We start from the raw sequence: 20467 nt of genomic DNA, 5'->3' as shown, positions 1-20467 counted from the left end.
AAATAAAAAAGGAAGCAGCCAGAAAACAAGCCAAGATTTCTTTTCCTAAAAATGTTTTCATTAAAATGTCTTTAGAATCAGTGGAGAAAACAAAACTGATGAGCCAAATACTTTATCAAAACCAAATCTTCCAGTTTTGATGGTCAAATTGACAAACATTGGAACTTTTATCTAAAAGCTGCTAGCATGAAAGATATGAAGAAGTATGAAATCATACATAATGTCTAGAAGACAGATACAAAACTTGCATTTTCTCACTTTGTATACTCTTGGCTCATTAATCACTTTTATGTAATGAGCCAAATATTAGCAAGAAATAAAACTTTAACATATATTTAGCTGTCCCATAATCATACATAAAGTGCATAAATAACCAAATGTGTGACTGGAAAAGAAACTAGATATGCTTTTGCATATATTTGAATACTTTTGTTCAGAGGAAACACCACTTGAATTGCATACTCAGAGCAACTAGATGGCACTGTTGGTCTACTTTGTGCTCTGTTTAGAAGAAAACTGGTCAGAATGCATCTAAATTGGATACTTAAATAAAAAGTCTTTTGAAGAAATATCCTTTGTAAGTATTAGCATTGATAAACACCAAAATAGGCCAAAGATTCATGTAACAACACTTGAAACAATAAACAGGTTTAACTATGTCACAGAAAAAAATATATATGCAAAGGTCAAAGGATCACTGTCTTGCAAAGTGTGTTCTTTTATCTGTAAGACATAATATAGGTATACCAAGTACCTACAAATTCATGGTTAAATTTTTTGCTTTGAGAGATGGTTTGAGAGAATCTTTAATTCGAACATTCTTATATTATTATGCCACTTTGATACGCATTTTACAAAGAGACCTTTTTGTGACCACACCCTTTTGACCCCGCCCATAAATGCTTTATTTCTTCTTTCTAAGTCAATCAGATTTAACTCTGGATCTGCCCCAGTTATTCACTTTACTTTCTTTCTCTGGGTTTTAAATTTTTTTGCATCATTTTGATTTCCAGACCTTTTTGCTTTTATGAATAACCCTTCCTTCTTGCGGATTTCCCTATGGACACTTTTAGTTATCCAGGAAAGACCGGCGTTGTTTTTTGCATATAATTGAATGGAACAAAATCCTCAGTCAGTTTATTGGTAGAATTTTTGAAATTTAATTTGATTGCAGGCAGTTTTTTGTGAAGAAAGCATTATGGTTTAGCTTCCTTGCAATGTTTGTTTCAGGCTGTTTTTCTGTTATCTATTTTGATACTTACAGATTACAGGAGTTCTGAAACATATCAGCCAATGTGTAATATTTCTAGTCCCTTTTAGTCTCTTTCAGGGATACTTTTTATAGAATAAAATGAAATAGCAAAGTATTTTTTGGTTTGTATAACAAGAGATTTAAAATTTTTACTTTAGTTTCATTCTTAGAATGGTCATCTGGTAACTGGTTTAGGAAAAGCATCATATAACGGGTTCTATATCTCTTTGAATTAAGTGCAACAGTCTTTTAAGGAAAGGAATTTTTCTCTAAAGGAAGGGAAATTTGTAATTGTTACAAGAACGCCCCTTTTTGGTGCCCCAATTAGATGCCCCTTTTATTTGATGGGGAAGCATGGAAATGGTTGTATCGTTGCAGCTCTTGCAAGCATTCCATTGATTTGAAGAACATTACCTCAGAGATTCATTTGGCAAATGATGGCAAGTACAAATTAATTAGATGCCATTCAAGAGTTTAGAAGTAAGAAATTAGATCTATGTAAAATTCCTATGCTAAATTTTCTGGTTATTTTTAATCTTATATTCATCATCATCAGGTACCATCTTCTATCAGAAGGTTGACCCTCCAACTATCCCAAAATCTGAGTTTTGTTTGTTGTCATAGTCATAGATAAATCTTATATCATTTATCTTCAAATAACCTACCAGGCAATTCATATAATTTCCTTATAACACCCTTTCTTTTCATCTTTAAATTACCTGATGAAATAGCAGTTGGCAATTATTAATTTCATACCTTGGGAATTTTATGAAAGTTTCGTTTCTAGATCTTTTAAAGCTTCAAGACCCTTGCTTTTACTGCATGGCCCCTATCTTCGTCAGCTATTCATTACAGTGCTGAACAGACAGGAAACACTGAGCTGGAGCTATTGCAAACTGGTGCATCAATTAGTGTTATTTGCCTACAAGACAAATTGCTGATGTGCAAAAATTGCAAGTGCCTGCTTGGTTACCATTTGATGTATGACGATGTTCCACTGTACATGCAAGTTGGGGTTTTTAAGGCTAAAGGTACTGAAATATTTGTTTCTTCAAGACTTTTTTTTACTAAACACCTTCTATTGAAAGTGAAGTCACATAATTCTAATTGTCCCCTCGCCCCGTTGGCCTGGTGATGTGCCCTCAGTTTTCTATTTCTCGCAAGGCCTTTGCAATGACGCACTTTTTCTTGAGGATTGTTTGATAAATGTGCGATGCTTTTGACGAACTCTGCTCCAAACATTGACAAAAATTCTTATCTTTACAGATTAAATTTCCACTAAATTATTTGTAGTATTTTATTGAAGCTTTTGTGCGCTCAAGAGCGGAGTCATGACGGGGGCCCAGCCCCCCATAACCAGAGCAATTAGTACTGGGGCCCTGAAACGCTCAAATTTTTCAGTCAAACATTTTTCCCTTTAAAAGGTTTTTCAAATTTTTCAGCAAATCCAACTCGCAGTTGAAAAAACCTTGAGATTCAGAAGTGAACATTTCCTGTGCACCTCTTCCGTATAGATAAAGAAAATCGAGACTCTTCCCTTTCACAACTTACAACCGCAGCCACTTTCTTCCCTTGCCAGCAGTTGTGTAGCACAGTAATCTAACATAGTGTTTACAGACTTTTCGTTCCGCACAAATAAGCGAAAGCTCGAATTTTGATTGGCGAGATTTGGTAAAAAATTTGCATAACAAAGTGCCCTGCATATTTGTGCGGCACTGGCGACATGCTTAAAAATCATACTGTTTTTCTATATTGAATTAAATCGTAGCATTGTGTGTGAGATCGACCAAGTTCGGTTCTATTTTTATTGTGTAAAGAGAGCAAAATGTATTATCTGTAAGGAGGAAAATGAAAGATTGTGATAAACATGATTGCCTTATTTCAATGACTGAAGACTAAAACTAAATTCTGAAAACCTGACGGTCTTCCGTGCGACCTGTGCGACACCCTGAATCCGCCCCTGATTTACATCAAGAACCATAAAGGATCGTTCTACAAATCAAATTCAGTAAATGTTACTCTTTCAGTAAACGAGATTGATACTTATTCAGAGAGCACTGATAAAAATGTCAGTACTTTAGCGGTGCTAATAAGCCTGGTGATCACAATAAAATGTATCAGGAAAGTACGTTGTTAAGCACCCACTTAGGGAAACGACGAAAATACCATTTCATTGAGGTTCAGGGTGCTTCCATTGTCCGCTTGGCTATTTTAAGGGCCAATGAGTCGCAACAGCTACCGGTCACACTAGATTTCCAAGCTGCACCAAGTTTCCAAGAAAATATCGAAGCAAAGTCGAGGTAATTGCTAAAAATTGTGAAGACTTTAAAAGTCATTCATATGCTTCTAATAGACATAATTTTACCAACAGTGTGTACTTGAATGAATAAAGGATATCGCAAAAAGACCCAGTTTAATAAGTTCAGTTCAGTTAACTTCAGTTTTGTATGTTAAAATTCCTCTGCTTACAATATCTTACGACAACTACAGTGTATTTAGTTGCATAGAATGAAAACAACTTACATAAGTATACTTAAAATAATAGACAATAAATAGCAATTACGCAAAATGTTGATAGCTGGGGAAATTCATTCAGAAGAAACTCTCTCAGTAGATGAAGTAATCGAGGACACAGCAACCTCTTTTATAAAATGGTTTTGAATGCAACTTATCATTTACATGATTAACAGAAAACAAAATTTCGCTCAAGGTTTAATAATAAAGGTTTTAAGGTTTCTACAAAACAGACAACAGACGATTTTCTATCTATCTACTCGGATATCGTCCAACATTTTGCACTAAAGAAACCTACAGACATGATAACATATTACAAAGTATTTTTTTGTATTAAGAATATGTCATAATTACAAAAGCAATAGATAGAAGACAACATTATGCTAACGAAGATACACTGAAATTCAATGTTATGAAGGAATAAAGAAGCCAAAAAGTCCCTTCTTTTGTTCTGTCAGTCTAATTGTTTGCTTTATGCTCAAAATTTCGACCAAATACCAATACTTTGCAACCAAATACTTTGCAAAAAGGCGTTAAGCAAATTCCTTTTTTTTCGGGATCTAATCGTTTAGACCCTTTATGTTGAAGGCTTTTATTTATTTTGCAGGTTTGTTCCTCGCATCACCAGGAGAAGACTGCTTGAATCATTGCCCAAAAAGACGACTTGTTTGCGTGCGTAAAATCAATCTTAAAAACTCCTCAGCTAAATTTGTCCAAGTCGGGAAACAGTGCAAAGACAAGACCAGTCAAGCCACGTGGAAAGAAGCTTACCATCCTGCGTTCATTGAAAATGACAACATCTGTGCAGGTTTCAAATATATACCAGCTCTCATTTCATGCAACGCAACTCCACTTAGTGATGGGAAAACAAGAAGACTTTGCAACTGTCAGGATTTAGGTAGACTCAGGTTTCGTTCACGAACCTCTTCCTGTTGCATACCAAAAATATGAAATTTCATACCCGAGTCAATTTTAGTGCTACAATGCTTGTTTCATTGTACATCTGATTTTAAGACTTGCAATCTAGAATAGAAGTGGCAATCTGGGATAGGAGTATCCATGGTTTAAGCAATATCTGTCTTGTGATTGAGGTTTTAATTATCTATATGCCAAAATTGTTTTTGTAGATGATGTTGGATTTTCTTCTTGGGCATCTTGGAGTTACTGCTCAAATTCATGCGGCGGTGGGAAGCAAACATCAAGGAGAGACTGCCTTCTTCCACAAGGGGGCTGCAAAGGGGATAACTGGCAGACACGTGATTGCAACACTACTCCTTGTCCAGGTGATTACTGTTAAAAAGATTTACCTGTTTGAAATTATTTTCAGAATATGACCTCAACATAAATCTATTTATGGTATTTACCAACATATTATACGCCAGCTACTGTGTCTCGATAATAACTTTATTATTGAATTTTGTTGTATTTTTTCGAGTTTCAGATGACTTAGAAAACTTAGAAAATTGACTTTCATCTGTGTTAGAGAAAATGTGCACGAAGAAGTTTCTTCAAATTCTGTTTAACATCTTCTAGTTAATGGAAACTGGGGCCAATGGTTAACTTTCTCTACGTGCAATAAAACTTGTGGCTACGGCTTCCAACACCGACACCGGAGATGCGATAATCCAGCTCCCTCCAACGGAGGAGAGGACTGCTATGGGCAATCTGTTGAAGAAATGGAAGGCTGTAACCCTCATTTGTGTCCTAGTAAGTTAATTGTGCCATTTATCAGTCAAAAATATTTTCTAAGTTACTGATTAAATATTGATTTCATGTATCTATCAGAATTTACGCATATCATTCTTTGCATTGCTGGCAGGTGGGAACAGTATCACTTTTAATTCAGAATTTTTTTTGTTGCAAAATGTTGATTTGTTTTAAGAATAAGATATCTTTAATTAGCTGTTGAAGAAAACTGAAAGTTTTTGGCAGCTAAAACTCACTTTAAATCAAATGTACAGGTTATTCAATCGACGGTACTCTTACGTTGCAAAAGTATTGAAGCAATGCCAAAATGGCGTCTTACAACAGCCATAAGCCTAAAACTGAAAACCCACTACGGAAAATGACTCGCGGATCGGATCAGATTTTGTGTTGCGCACGCGCTTTGGATCACATGACTGATCCGCGACGGATCGAAACGGATCGAAAAAAAAGTTGAAATCATTTGAGATCGTTGAATATTGAATTGAGATTGAGATCATTACCTCCTTCTATCGTCTGCACCAGCAATTCTTTAGAAGCAGGCCCGTTTCCATATGATACAGAGATTGTCATTCGTACTTCTAATACTATCCAGCTGTTACTGAGGAGATCCTTTCAGCTGAGATCATGGTCACAAATTATTAAAAATGATGAAAAATGAAACAGTGAAAATTTCCGAAAGATTATTTGCTTAGGTAATGAGCAAAAAGTGGAATCTTTAAAAGTCAAATGTAGTAAAATAGGTCCTGAAATGTTGCTGAAAGAATCTCAGGGTTTATTTTTTACCTAACCTAATAATGATGAGTATATTAAGCCTAAAATTAATACTAGAAGAACACAGCACAGGGTGAGTTGCTACCAACACACTTCTGCCATACTCGACAAAACCATTAATTAACTTCTCCTGTTTCTGCTTATCAATTTTGGTTAATAACTGTTCACTATCTATTTCCAGCAAATGGAGGCTGGAGCAGCTGGGAAGGCACGGGTATTTGTAATCAAGCATGCGGAGGAGGTCAATTGGTGCAGCGTCGCTACTGTGACAATCCAAGACCTGAGTTTGGCGGTGAATATTGTCAGGGAAGCCCAAATAAAACAGAACCATGTAACACCCACAAATGCAAAGGTATGATCGCTATTTTCAGCTTGTTATTGTCACATGATATACAACATAGCATTATCTTGACATAATATTTTACAATAGCATTATTCCACGCTATTTTATTGTATTTATATACATATACGAAATTTTGCTTTGGTGGACGTGATATTTTGCAAAATATAAGAATTGGTGGATGTTGAGGATTGCAATGTATAGGGTGAGTCTAATCCCAGGGTATATTAGGTATTATGGTCTCTCCTCGCATAAAGACTTTTTGCGTTGAGCGTGAATTGAATAGCGATTCATTGGAATTGTGTGCAGTTCGAGCCCTCTTTTGTTGTTTGGACATTAGAACTTTTGTTGCTGTTTATTCAAATCGGAGCGTAGAGGCGCACCCTGGAGGACTGCAAAACATGTTGTTTGCTTCGTGTTGTTTTCGCTTAACGCGATAGGCTGGACGTGATATTTTCGAAATATAATCAAGGACATTAATTGACAATATTTCGAAAACCTGTTTACTACCAATTTACTTATCTATTTACCTACGCAAAAGGAAGACTTTGGAGTACACGAGTTATTTCTTTCGAGTTGTCCTACTGTCATGACATGTACGTTTACTGAGGGAACGAGCTTCCTCCTTAGGGTAAATCTCTTTGATGACACTTAAACCTCCTTGCATGTAAGTTCTATACAGCAAATTGAAAGGGGACAGGAAATCTCCTCCCCAGAAACTCTTGGAAGAAGCTAAAAAATTTTAAAGTAAAATTGAATCCAAATATGATAAACTCTTGAGAGAATAGGGATTTTCTCCATGTAGAAGGAAATCATCTGACAAAAACCGCGACAGCAAGTCTTTTGAATTCTTTTTTTACCATTTTTGCTAGCGGCATTTTTTCAACATTTACTACTTATTGTATATTTCTATGTAAAAACGACAATTTCTTCTTTCTTACTAAATGAAACTTTATTTTTGTCCTCAGGATTGCAAATCCTCTTTTGGTTCCGTTTTACAGACTTTGAATGGAACTTTAGATATCACTCTCTGACTAGCCCGATATCTACCGATCTCTCAGCAAAGATTCAGAAAAACGTGAGAAATTTATTTAACATCATTTCATATTTTATAAAATTTAACGTATCTCTTACTGTCTGCTTGCTTTATTTCTTCCAACCTCTTCTACAGTGGCGGAAATTGCTAAATTGTCGGTTTAGACACGCTTTTGTCGGTAAATTTGCTTGTTTTTATAGGTATTGCCCTCAACCCCCCCTCCCCCCCCCCCCCATCTGAAAAATGAATTTCCGCCAATGATCTTCTATATTAGTAAGTTAAACGAAATGCACAAGCTGTTAATCAATCGAAGAAAAAAATTCATGTAAAACCACATACCCTACAATTTTGACATAATTCAATTTCTTTATTTATCGGATAGTTCAAGTTGTCGATAAATCCTAACTGTACTTTTATTCACTTTGATTTCAGGTGCTTGCAGCTTACAATTATGCATCATTTGTTTCTGGTATAAGAGTATTGAGCTTCAGGTATTTCGTTTGCGAACAATGTTTTGACAGTTAAACTCTAAAAATCCAGTTTGTGCCCAAAACAAAAATGGCAACATGTTTCCAATAATTTGCATGACACTGTGGTCTTTCAATCTAGCAACTTTGGAATCCGTCTTGATAAGAATGAATAAACACTACTTTGTAGACAGAAAGAGTTAATTTTTTATTCGATGAATCTAATTTAAATATTTTGTTTTGGCATGCAGCATTGATTGGGCAACCTTTAGGGTCCTTTAGATGTAAGCTTCAGAAGTCATGCACTCGCACTTCTGATTAATCTATTTCGATCCACAAATGGATACACATTTTCCAGCTTATCTTTTTCAATTACACGCTTAGGAGTGTCAGACAAAAGTTAAATTTGTTCTATAAGTGTTTGCTTTTCTCAAAGCCATCAATATTTAATTGGAAGGTTTTGCACAATCTTCCTTTAACGGACGCCTTTCAACTACAGACACTTCAAAAATCGGAGAAGTGATTTTGTCACAGACTGCAGGACAAATATCTGTGCGAAAACGGACACTGCAATTGAACGGAAATTTTATCTTGAAGCTTCCCGTTTTTGAAGGGCTACTATATTTAACAATAGATCATGTCATGAATAGTAAACTTGAATTTTCTGTGATCAAATCTGAAAAAAGGTAGCATAGCTTACATCATGAGACACAAGGACAGTTGTTATAACTAAATGAGATAAATCTGATTTGAATTTTCCAATAAAACATTCTTGTGTATTGAGTTATTGATTACTTTTGTTTCAATGCGTCGGTGCTATATTCAGTACAGCAAAATCTTCAAAGAGTATTTTTATTTTTTTTTTAGGAGGGAATTTCCAAGCAAACGAACTCGGCGAGAGATAAGGTAAATATGTAGCCGCAACAGAGATGCAAGATTCGCTGAAATCCTGCTTCTTGCTTTGATAAATCTTGTACGAGTTTTGAAAAGGAAACTTCATGTTTGTTTACCAGTGGCATAACAAGAGGGGGTGCATGGTGCAACCCTCTCACATGAAAACGCATAAATGGAATGATTTGGCTCAGAAAATGCCATAACACTCCCCTTTTCTTCCCATTCAGTTTTTGTCCATATAATTAAGCTCATCGCCGTATCTATGAATATATAAAGGTAGTGCAAGCCACGTCTAATAACAGTTCCAAAACGGTGTTACAAAACAAAATGATTCACAGCAGAATTCAATCTTTGAAAATAGCAATGCTGGAAGGTTTACAGCAACCTTCTATTTTAACGAGAGCATCCTTATTTCTTTTTCCAACTAACGCTACGCTTAATCCTTATTTAGTTTTTGTTGTAAACTTCATTTTGTTTATTGTTTTTTCTCGCGCAAGCTAAGTGTCACTTTAGGAGGTGCATCTATGATTTTTCGCCAAGTTGATTTAAGTTGTCAGACTTGTTGGAAGTTGACATTAACTTCAATGACAAATGCCTGTCTATCTTGCACGATATTTATTTGAAGTTCCAATAAAAAAGACAAACTTTTGCTACTTTTAGACTAAAGTCTTTACGATGCAGCTAAACTCCAACACGAAATATCATATTTGAAATACTTACGTCTTTTTCAGCAAAGAGTATGTAGTTGGAAACATTGCCGTCTTCTATTCGCAAGTAGCCCAGCGTGAAGTGCTTTATTTGCAAGACTACGTCAAAACAAACAATCGAGTGTTTGGTCTCAATGTTACTGCCTCTGCAGTTGATGCTTTGAACGGTTTGTAATTACCTTTTGGAAGTTCCTAAGAATATATTTATTTGAATGAACAGTAGGATAGAGGATAGAGGCTGAAAACTAGAGGCTAGCGGACAGAGGCTAGCGGACAGGGAATAGAGGTTAGAGGTTAGAGGTTAGAGGCTAGAGGCTAGAGGCTAGAGGCTAGAGGCTAGAGGCTAGAGGCTAGAGGTTATACCTGAAGCTACTCTGGGTACCAGAAATTAATCATTCTAGCATAATTATATTTAATAAGCTTTGAAGAATTATTTCTATATAGATAATCGTTAGAGGTTAAATTTCGTCGCATTTTTGTTACATTTGGCGTGTAGTTATGACAACTAATGCTTACTAAAAAGAGACATCATGGAATGAAAATCTTCCATTGACAACATATTTTGCATCCACACCATATTATCAACCCACTTTTCTTATATGTATATATAAGGATTCACTTTCTTAAAGCAAATGAAAATCCAACTGCAAATTTTCCAACTGCAAGCTATACACCATCTGAATCGTATTCTGTTTTATTTGTATTACAGTCCTTCCAAGTCCTCCACAAAACTTGACAGCCACTCCACTGGACCCACATTCTATTAATGTTTGTTGGGAGTCTCTGGTGAATGTAAGCACCATCTCCAATGTCACCACCTATTTTCTATTCTACCGCGAGAAAGATTCAGACGTTGGTGTTTGGGAGGTTCGAGGGATCTCAATAGCAGCAAAGTGTTTCAATATAACCCACTTGAAGCCTGTAACTTGGTATAAAGTGCGAATGACAATCTCTGTATCATATGGCAACGGACCTGCCTCCAAAGAATTGCTGGTGCAGACGATAGAAGGAGGTAATAATCTCAATATTATATTGCACAATACACATGTTCACATTGCTTAAGGGAAGGGTATAGTTTTTCATACTTTTTTATCCACAAACTCTTCCGCAAATTAAAGATATTTTTACTACTTACAATGTATGAATCTTAAAAGGAAGAACACATAACTTTTTATGCCTAATCATTGTAGAACATCCATGGAGTTGTATCTGAGAGTCTTAGCTCTTCAGATGCGACTTCAGTGCATTTTAAAATAATCTGTTATTGGAAGCTCACGAATTTATGCTGTGTAGCACTCGATACCTTGAATGCTGTGTAATGATGATGTCTAGACATATTGCCAGGGTTATTCGAGATTCTGCTACTTGTTTGAGTGCTCTCCCCTACTAGCTACAACAAAACAATGTTATGAAAGCAACATGGAAGCTATATTTGTGTTTCTTAATCTGTTTTCAAAAAATGAATTAATATCTAGACAACAGTATAAAAGTTTGCCTAAAAGGCCATCCAATTTGCAGATGCGAAATACCTCAATCGAACATAGATATTCTTATCTCAATAATGTGGAGTTATCGAACTCGCCTCCATGTTATTTTAGATGTGCACGATATGTTTAATGATTGCTTATTCGAGTGACTAACATGTTGACATGAAGTCCTTTCTCTGCGTACAGATCAGGCAATATTTTCTTTGTTTTCGCCTGCAAGGGAAGAAACTTGAATAATTGCTACCTCTAGCATTGATGACTGGATAGTTGAATGAGAACTATAGTTCAAACATCTGACTTTGCTTTTTTTGGAGCAAGTACTTTTGCCTCATTCGTATTTCCTTGACTATCATTATAATTCAAACTTTATTCACACATTTTTTTTCGAAAATAAGTTTTGCTTTATGAATATTCGACAGATGACTTCTTTACTGGTATCTCTATTGCAGCTCCGAGTATTCCTCCTATGAATCTGAAGCTGCGACCCATCAAGCCAACGCAGATATACGTAGAGTGGGACCCTATTCAAACCTACTACTTTCACGGTTATCCTCTTGGCTACATCGTCTATTACAAAATTTACCAAGAAAGCAGTTATCACCAGGCAAAAGTATCTTATGGAGCATCTGACGTGATTTTGAAGGATCTAAAGCCATTTCAAATTTACCTCGTAATCGTCAGAGCATACACAGCCGTTGGAGTTGGACCAGGAGTTAGCAACACTACGAAGACCCCTGAAGGCGGTAAGGGATTTTCGTTGCCTTAGTACTTCGACTTATATGTACAGTTTAAAATTAATATTTCACGTCTTTTTTGTTTATTATCTTCCATATATTTTCTCGCGTTTAAATTGAATGTCACAATCTTGCGCTGTCTTAAAGTCCCATAACAGCTTTGTTTTCCATAAATAAAAATTTGATTTTATGTTTTTATGGACATGTAGTTGGAAAGCAGATACGGTTTCTAGAGGTAATGATTGGATTGAATGTGTAGTTCATACTACTTATAGTTTTTCCTTATATGCACAAAGCTTTTCATCGTAAACACTTTTTGCATGTACGTTCACAGCTCCCACGGCACCTCCTCCAAACGTTCGAGTGCGGGAGAAGTATTCCTTAGACAGTATTACGGTAACCTGGAATGAAATTGCTGCGGAAAAGTCAAACGGCCGTTTAAAAGGATACAAAGTCAAGTACACGATAACCAAAGTGTCGAATGTGGATGTTCTGGTAACTAGCAGTAGTACAAAAGAGATTATCCTCGATAAATACACGTTTAGGTTGAAAATCACTGGCCTGACCAGCTATACAACGTATGCCGTATCAGTCTGCGGTTTCACAGATGCTGGTAATGGGCCCTATTCGGATCCCGTTATTGCAGGTAAGTTCTTTGCGCTTTTGTTGGGGATATTATTCATCAAAGTCTTTAAAGATATACCCATATTATGGAGCCCCCCACAGTTTTACTTCTTTGGAGCATGCGCATTAGATAATGTTGTATGGTTATATATTTGAACTTAATGGCGAGAAGGATACGCTAAGATTTGCCTGTACTTTAACCTTCAAATCAAGGCTCTCAAGTATCTTGAGTGCCAGGCCAGAAAAAATATGGATTTTCTTCGGGGGCCACTGAGTTTTCACCTTAAACATAACTTTTACTAAAAAGCTGCTCAAAATGAAATTCAGATCTCAAACATACATAGTGATAAGATAGACAGGCCTGTTATTTCATGTTAGATTCTTTATTCATAAAATTTGTTCAGTGTAATTATTTTCATGAACTACGTTTTGGAAAGGTGGATAATTAAAGGGAAAGTGGGGGCCAATTGAAGGACATAGTGCTATACACGACGGGTTCATTTAAAGATTAAAGGATTGGTTTTAAATGAATTATGTCAATTTCTGGTATTAATTACACATTAGCATATGTCGATACCTTTTATCGTATTTGTGGTGCCTTTGAGTAGGAACAGCTACATTTCTGCCCTGATTGAATTGGTGTTTACAATGGGACGTCTTTAAGGGATTAGAGGGTATTTGTTGTTTCATAAAGTAATATCTTTCATGAAAGGTCTCTGTTATGCTTTGTTATACACATCTTTACGTACTTGCTTATTCATTTCTTACAGAAACTTGCAAATGTCCAAGTAAAATCTTTGTTAACTGGCATGAAAAGAGTCCTTACTTGCTGAAAAGCCCAAGTGGAAAAATCTCAGGAATTTTCAAAGAAATAGCAGATAAGATGATTAGAAAGTCTTGTGGGACCTGCAATGGTGTTTCACCAAGTGTGAACTATTACATAAGTCCCAGTGGAGAAAGCCCAGAGAAGTCCAGTGAAGCCAAATGTTTAGCCAAACTAGGATTAGGTTATCACATCACCTTTCCTGTATTTGGGAGAGCAGAAATTCGGAATTTTATGGATCATCATATATTTGTGCTGCTTGTACAGTCTGGAGGGAGTGCAATGATTGTTAGTGGGGCAATAGATTACGCTGCAAAGACGCTGAATGCATTGAAATCAGTTCAATCGACCTGGCCAATGGTGCTAATCTCAATTCTCATGTGCATAGTATTTGGCATATTGCTTTGGTCTGTCGTAAGTATCAGGTTGATTGTTCTTTTATTTGTTGTCCGTCTCCATGCCAGTTAGGTTTGATCATAATGATTTTCATCACTCTATCACATGACTTATGGTTTATTATAAGAAACGATGCAAAAGTTAGATAATATCAAGTATACTAAGCTCCAATTTGAAACGTAGTGTTGTCTTACTTTTGTTTCTTTCAATCTCGTGTATTTCTTCGCTTTTTTCTAATTTCTGATTAAACTGGGCATTCATCGTACTCTGAGAACCCCATGCTTCGCTCTATGTTTTGGATTCACCCTACTTGTCATGAAGTCAAAATGTCATCCACAATCCAAAAATCCTACCTGCCAAAGAAATGCAACATGCTTTCTAATGCTCCCAGAAATGTACCACATTCCCTATTATTTCCAAATAAGGCTGAATGCTACATGGGTTTATAAAAGATTTTATAAAACTAAAAAATTTTCAAATTTGTTTATTCGAAGATTCCCAGAGATATGTCAATTCCACTATGTAACTAGGTCTTTGAATATCTGTCAAAATATTTCTATTTATTCAAAGACATTAAAAGTTTAAAATGAGCTGCATAATAAAAATACATTGAAACTGAGGAATTTGTTGTCTAATCAGTAATTCCAGCATTAATTTCTCATTCAATCATAGGAGCAATTTCAAAATGAAGAATTTGCAAAAGGACGGTACATATGTGGCATGTGTCAAGGTTTATGGTGGGCATTTGTTTCCATGACAACAGTTGGGTGAGTTTTGCTTTCATTTCGTCCAGTGGCGTAAAGGGTATCTTTGCTCGATAGCTCAGGGTCCCTGGAAAAAAGGGGCACAAAAAGCCCTAGAATTTTTTTAAGATCATTTTTAAAGTTCGCTCAAGGTAGCCCTTAGGCTTTAAAATGTTTAAAAAATTCATCTTCATCTTAAATCATATAGCTATTGTCCTTAACATTCGTACAGGACCGTGTTACTTGCTATCTATATAGCTCTATACCATTAGAAAGGAACTTATTGCAGTCCATTCATAGCGACCCCATACCCATGGATGCTTACAACCAAGGGGAATTTTTTCTTGAATGTTTTGTGGCTCTCATTGAAGACTAGTTATCTCGCCATGTGATCACATAAAGCATGAAACAGCTCGGAGTTGCAACAAAAAACAATCTTATTCTACACGCAAAAGCGTTCATCGCAGGCAAAATTGGAGATGTGGGATAAAGCTTTTAGTGACTTGTGCAAGCAACTTTTTGTATTTTTAGGTATGGGGACGTAACACCAAGAACATTTCTTGGAAGACTTATTGGCATAATATGGACGTTGATTGGCTTAGTGTTAACTGGAATACTTACTGGTGCTCTAACATCAACAATCACAACTTTAACAATACCACCAACAGTTACTCTATACGATACAAACGTAAGTGCCAAACAGGTATTCTTCTACATTGTCACTTACGAGTAATGCTGCTTTTGAACACACAATTGAAGAACTACCCAAACTCTTAACTTCACTATTCTGCAAAAGCTAACAAGAACACCGTGGGTTCGAAGCTGTTTTCAAAGCAGTTTCCTGTCGTGTTATCTGTCTTATGAATTCTCAAAAATTTTGATAAATATTGAAGAGCGCACTGTAGAAATGATTTGATTTTAGGCTGCTGTCATCAACAACTCATTTGAGCACGGACTAGCGGTTAGAAGAAATGCAAAAATTTTACCAAGTATGTGATTTTGTTAATACCATTATGGTCAATCTCTTTAGATCATGTTATCATATTGCCCTCCATCCAATGAGTGTCTTCCACTAAAACAGGCAAAGTTAAATGGGTTCGCGACAACAAAATTATACAAGTCTTAAAGCAGATTAGGCATGTCCTTACAATGTCTCAAGTTCAAAATATTGAACATATTTTTTATGACAAACCGATTCTGACGCCTTAGATGTCAAAATATTAAGAATCTACAGAACTTCTCACCCTTAGATCTAAGAAACTGCTTGGAAATTGTATAATTAAAACAGAGATGTAAATGATGTTTAAATCGTTTGGTACTCATTTCTCGTTCAATTGAAATCTATAAAGAAATAACTTTTACGACTGATAATGTGCTCTGTTCTATGGTATATTATGCTTCGTTTTGGTGTTGATTGAAAATAATAGATTTCCAACACTTTGTATTTTAGAGTGCTAATTCCGTGCTTAGTTTCTTGTGAAAATACGTATAACCATTTGTATGCAAAAACTAGGGACAGAGAACGAAAACGATTTTGTAGAATGCCAACCTACAATCCTTGCCAAAAATAACTGGAACACCTTCCCATTGCAGCATGCAAATAAACAAAGCAAGTCTAAAACTACCTCATCAAAATATCACTGCCGCTTCAAAAATTTCGACTCCCTCCCCCCGTACAATGTTGATTTATTTTCTCAATACTTTCATACAGCTTTCAGTGAAGAAATTTTTACCTTCAGGATCAAAATAGCCCAACTGAACAACATTGTAATGGGGGGGTAGGGGGGAATTTTTCAAAAAAACTTCAGCCTTGCACAAGTGTTCCAACAATTTTGGCAAGGATTGTAGATGGGACATGTAAGCTGTATTGGTTAGGCACACACCAGATATAATAAGAAGATGAGATCATAACTTTTGTATGACAATTCTTTGTTATTAGTTTAATACATTGTTAAGCTCCTACACTTATTTATTGAAGATCATTTTTTTTAATAGACTTGCTCAAAGAACCTGTTACAATTTGCTACTTTTTTCCGTAGACATGAAATATGATACTGCTGCAGAGGTGCTCTCTGCTTTGGAGAAGAAGCAAGTAGACGCAGCACTTCTGGATGCCTTTGAAACGGCAAGTCACACCCCAACGATCAACAGGTTGAATCTCAAAGTGAAGAAAGTCATTCCAGGAAATGCAGGCTTTGGTTTTGTTCTTTCTAAAGAGTTAGTCCGTCTTGAAAGTGACTTCCGGAGTTCTATTTCTTCAGAGCAAGCCAGAGTAACAGAATTTGTCGCCAACATGACCAAGAAACTCGAGGTATGTTAAACTATTTTACGTTTGAGTGGAGGCAAGGCACAACCAGTACATGATAGCACGATCTTCTTTCACATTTAAATTCTTTATCCCGGTTTCATTTTCCTTAAGGAAGTCTTTTCCTCAGAAAGATATCACTTTTGACTTACAGGGGGGGGGGGGGGTAATTACCATCCCCTAGCGCCGCCTCTGGATTTAATGAGATAGAAGGTTTTCTCTATGTCTGTCAAAAGTACTATTATTTATTTCTTTTCCCGAATTCCACTTCTTCGGTCCCCTTTTCTCAATAAACAATGTTGATCGTTCAGAAGAACAATATAACTAAAGTCACAAGGAAAAACATAACCTATAATATTCTTCTTGGCCCACGTAAACCAATACTGTATCAAGGGAGGGAGGATGGCTGAAATTGCCTCTGGCTGAAATTGCCTCTGAAAATTGATGTAATTTTACTAAGCCCTTTGGCAGGAATTGTACCTGTACCTGATGCGTCTACATGCAGGGCATTAGTCTCACATTTACGACTCCTTATTTGCGATTAATCGTAATAATTAATCGAGATGCTGCAGATACGGGGGCATTTGGGGACGGCGGCCCCCTTGCCCTGGCAAAATTAGGCCCTTATTCTGGTGTTTTCACTTCATAAAAATTTCTTTTCGCTATCAGACACTCCTGTATTCTATTTTCGATGTATCGTCTGTACAATTGTTGAGCGTTTTTCGCAGCTTTCAAACGAGAAGCCACCGAACATTCAGCTGTTTGATCCAAAGACCCCAGCCTTTTGGTTTGTCCTGAATTTTGAACTGTACTTTCTTGGACTTTTGACTTTTCTTGGCATTTCATGGACGGTAATCAGACAGTTGAGAAAACGACGCAAAGTTGCTCCACCAGCTGGTAAGTATTTGCTCATAACTTTAAGGCCTTCATAACACGGTGCACCGAGGCCATACCAAGCCAAGTTTCGAGGTTTAGACAGGCCATTGTAAGGCAAACCCTCCTGGAAATTTCATGGACAGGCTTTTTGTACCCCCAGCCCCTTGAGATTGCTGGAAACACTATTATTCTAAATTGAGAGACCCTTAGGCTATGTGAGTTGCTTGTTTATTGGCATTTATTTTTAAAATTGTAATAGCAACGCCTTTCATAGCTCCACATTTATCCAATTCTGTACTGCCTTGGTAATTTTGCGTCTACTGTTCGTCAAAAAAATCAACCCTTCAATTTGATGCATCGTTAGCCTTTTTGCTCGTTTTCAAAATTATAGATTTAAATAATCAATCAATAAAGAAAAAGTAGTTTGTCAAACATCTGTTTTTCATACCTTACTAAACTTTGGTTTCTGGGTTGCTTAAATTAATATAAGAAATTCACAATTTCCGATTTATGGCTTTAACTATTCAAAGGATCCTTGCTTATTACCTGGAAACGTTTGGTTACTTGCCAGTGCTACTTTTATACTTTTTCTTACAATTCTCTAGACTACATGCGGATATTTGCAGACATTTCAGAATGCAGCCTTGAAGAACTCAGAGATTCTTTACACGAGAAGGCTCGTACATTAACACTTAAGCACCAAAGAGAAAGGCTTGAGTTAATGGAATTGAAGAGGAACATGAAAAGGCACTCTAAAAGATCTGCGAAAAGTAACCTGTGGTTTTGACAGCATCGTAGATATTTATTTCACCAACCATCACGTGGACTAATTGTTTTAAAACTCTGGTCAAACTTCTAGATTTTGCTATACATCATCATACATACAGTGCTCTTTGGGTCAGTGAATTCACGGCCATACGCAGCTTTTATAGAAACATTACCTCTAAATAATCACAGACTAACATGCAGACTCATTTGGATGTAAGATTCGCTTGGTTACTCTAATACAGTTTTTCCTTTCATGTTCATTTTACATTACCTAAGTTTACTCCTTGCACGTTATTAAAAAGCCTAAGTGAAAAGACGATCACTGTCCATCTACATAAACCTCAATTATCATGTGAGGAAGACAAGAATTGCCCGGTCATTCATTCTTAATTATCTTCACTGTATGTTTTGGCACATTTTCAATTTTCAAGCAAATGTTGTCTTATTGTTGTTACACATCTTATTTGAGCATTGGGGCCTATTCATGTAAAAGTTTTCTGTTTTCTTCATGACACAGTTTTTTGCCTGATGCTTATTGAAATATGTTGTTCGCTCATATGCTATTTTTTTCATTCCAATATTTTGAAATCTCCATTTGCCCGCTCCAAAAGCCTTCGTTATATTGCACATTTTTCAAGACAAATTGTTTTGGATTACAGTTTGATTTTTTATATCATAGAAACAGCCCTGTTTTGTTTAATTTTTTGTTGCCACTTTTGAATGTTGTTAATCTAAATTACTTTTAAGTACACAAAATCCAGCACCAAGGAAATTTTTTTGTCAATTATTGATAATTGACAATCAGCGAAGAGTTGACACTGTAAATATTTGGTCACATAAATATGGAAATACAATGATCTACGATGATCAACAGATCAATATGGCTACAATGATAGACATATTAGATTCGGAAAAGCAGGTAATAGCGTGGAAAAAACTAGAGGGGCTCAAAACTAAACTGCAGGGACTATAAAATGGAAACTGTTTTATAATAATCAAACAGTTTCCGTTCTATAGTCCCTACAGTTTAAAATTCAAGGTGCGGTAAATGTATATCTAGATAAATACTTTGCTATACTCCTTATGCTAAATATTCATTAACAAATCTTATTTGTTAATGATTGTAGACAATCTTATTTCTATATTTATGTGACCTAAGTTTTCCAGGACCATCACTAAGCTGCCTGTCTGCACGTACATTTCCTGGTTATATGCATTCTGAGTATATGCATTTACAATAAAGGTTTGCAAAAACGTCTCATACTCATTTGCAGTCCATCGGTTGACAACGATGACTGTTCTACGTTTTAGTTTGAATGACTGTCCTCCATGATTGACGATCCAGTGCTTTGGACTGCCAGTCCTGCGTCTTGATGTCTCTCCACTTAATATTTCTCTTTGTCACGTCTTTAAATCGGAGTCTTGGTCTACCCTGATTTCGCTGCCCCATTTCTAGCTGCGAGTAGAGGAGTTGTCTCGGCAGGCGCTCGCGTCCAATTCTGTGGACATGCCCTATCCATCACAGACCTTTTGTGATAAGCATATCGGCCATGGATGGCAGTCCAGCTCTCTTCAAAATCTCAACATTGGTTATCCTGTCTCGCCATGAAATATTCATTATTTGTCTTATGTGCCTCATCATAAAAGCATGCAGCTTCTACTTGGAACCGATAAATTGTCCAGGTCTCCGCACCATACAGTAGGGCTGACAAGACAACCGCTCTGTATACCTTGCACTTAACTTTGATAGATACATGGTGGTTATTCCATAGGCTCTCTTGCAGTCTACCAAAGGCAGCACTGGCTTAACCCATCCTATATATCAGTTCTTTGTCGAGTTTGGCTGATTCGGAGATGGTGCTTCCTAAATACACGAAGTTCTTACTCCGAACAAGCTTCTCGTTGTTGATCTTAATATCAGAAGGCAGGAGGCGTCACTAGCTTGCTTGGTTGGTAAAGGCACTCAGTTTTCTTGATGTTTATCTTGAGACCGAAGCTTCTAGCTGCACTTTCAAACCTATCC

General features: G+C 36.4%; 1 protein-coding gene across 2 annotated transcripts in view; it reads left to right on the top strand.

Moving 5' to 3' along the window:
• Nucleotides 1-18698, top strand: part of LOC135690772 (uncharacterized) — a 71996-nt gene extending 53298 nt beyond the window's left edge. Inside the window, exons 33-50 of one of the 2 annotated variants that reach the window (XM_089114054.1) lie at nt 4374-4664; nt 4894-5049; nt 5300-5473; nt 6426-6596; nt 7553-7662; nt 8053-8111; nt 8955-8993; nt 9713-9855; nt 10398-10700; nt 11625-11918; nt 12244-12555; nt 13304-13770; nt 14425-14519; nt 15027-15183; nt 15418-15484; nt 16535-16806; nt 17529-17697; nt 18282-18698. In XM_089114054.1, the coding sequence (XP_088970180.1) occupies nt 4374-4664; nt 4894-5049; nt 5300-5473; nt 6426-6596; nt 7553-7662; nt 8053-8111; nt 8955-8993; nt 9713-9855; nt 10398-10700; nt 11625-11918; nt 12244-12555; nt 13304-13770; nt 14425-14519; nt 15027-15183; nt 15418-15484; nt 16535-16806; nt 17529-17697; nt 18282-18463 (3461 nt within the window). In that variant the 3' untranslated portion in view covers nt 18464-18698. The remainder of the gene's footprint in view (nt 1-4373; nt 4665-4893; nt 5050-5299; nt 5474-6425; nt 6597-7552; nt 7663-8052; nt 8112-8954; nt 8994-9712; nt 9856-10397; nt 10701-11624; nt 11919-12243; nt 12556-13303; nt 13771-14424; nt 14520-15026; nt 15184-15417; nt 15485-16534; nt 16807-17528; nt 17698-18281) is intronic. The other variant, XM_089114049.1, reaches the window with a different exon arrangement.
• The last annotated feature ends 1769 nt before the right edge of the window (nt 18699-20467 follow it).

This window comes from Rhopilema esculentum, chromosome 4 (assembly GCF_057945365.1).
Source record: "Rhopilema esculentum isolate cy_ngs chromosome 4, ASM5794536v1, whole genome shotgun sequence".
Taxonomy (NCBI): domain Eukaryota; kingdom Metazoa; phylum Cnidaria; class Scyphozoa; order Rhizostomeae; family Rhizostomatidae; genus Rhopilema; species Rhopilema esculentum.
Note: the sequence above shows the minus strand (reverse complement) of the source record. Positions and strands in the feature narration are given on the sequence as shown.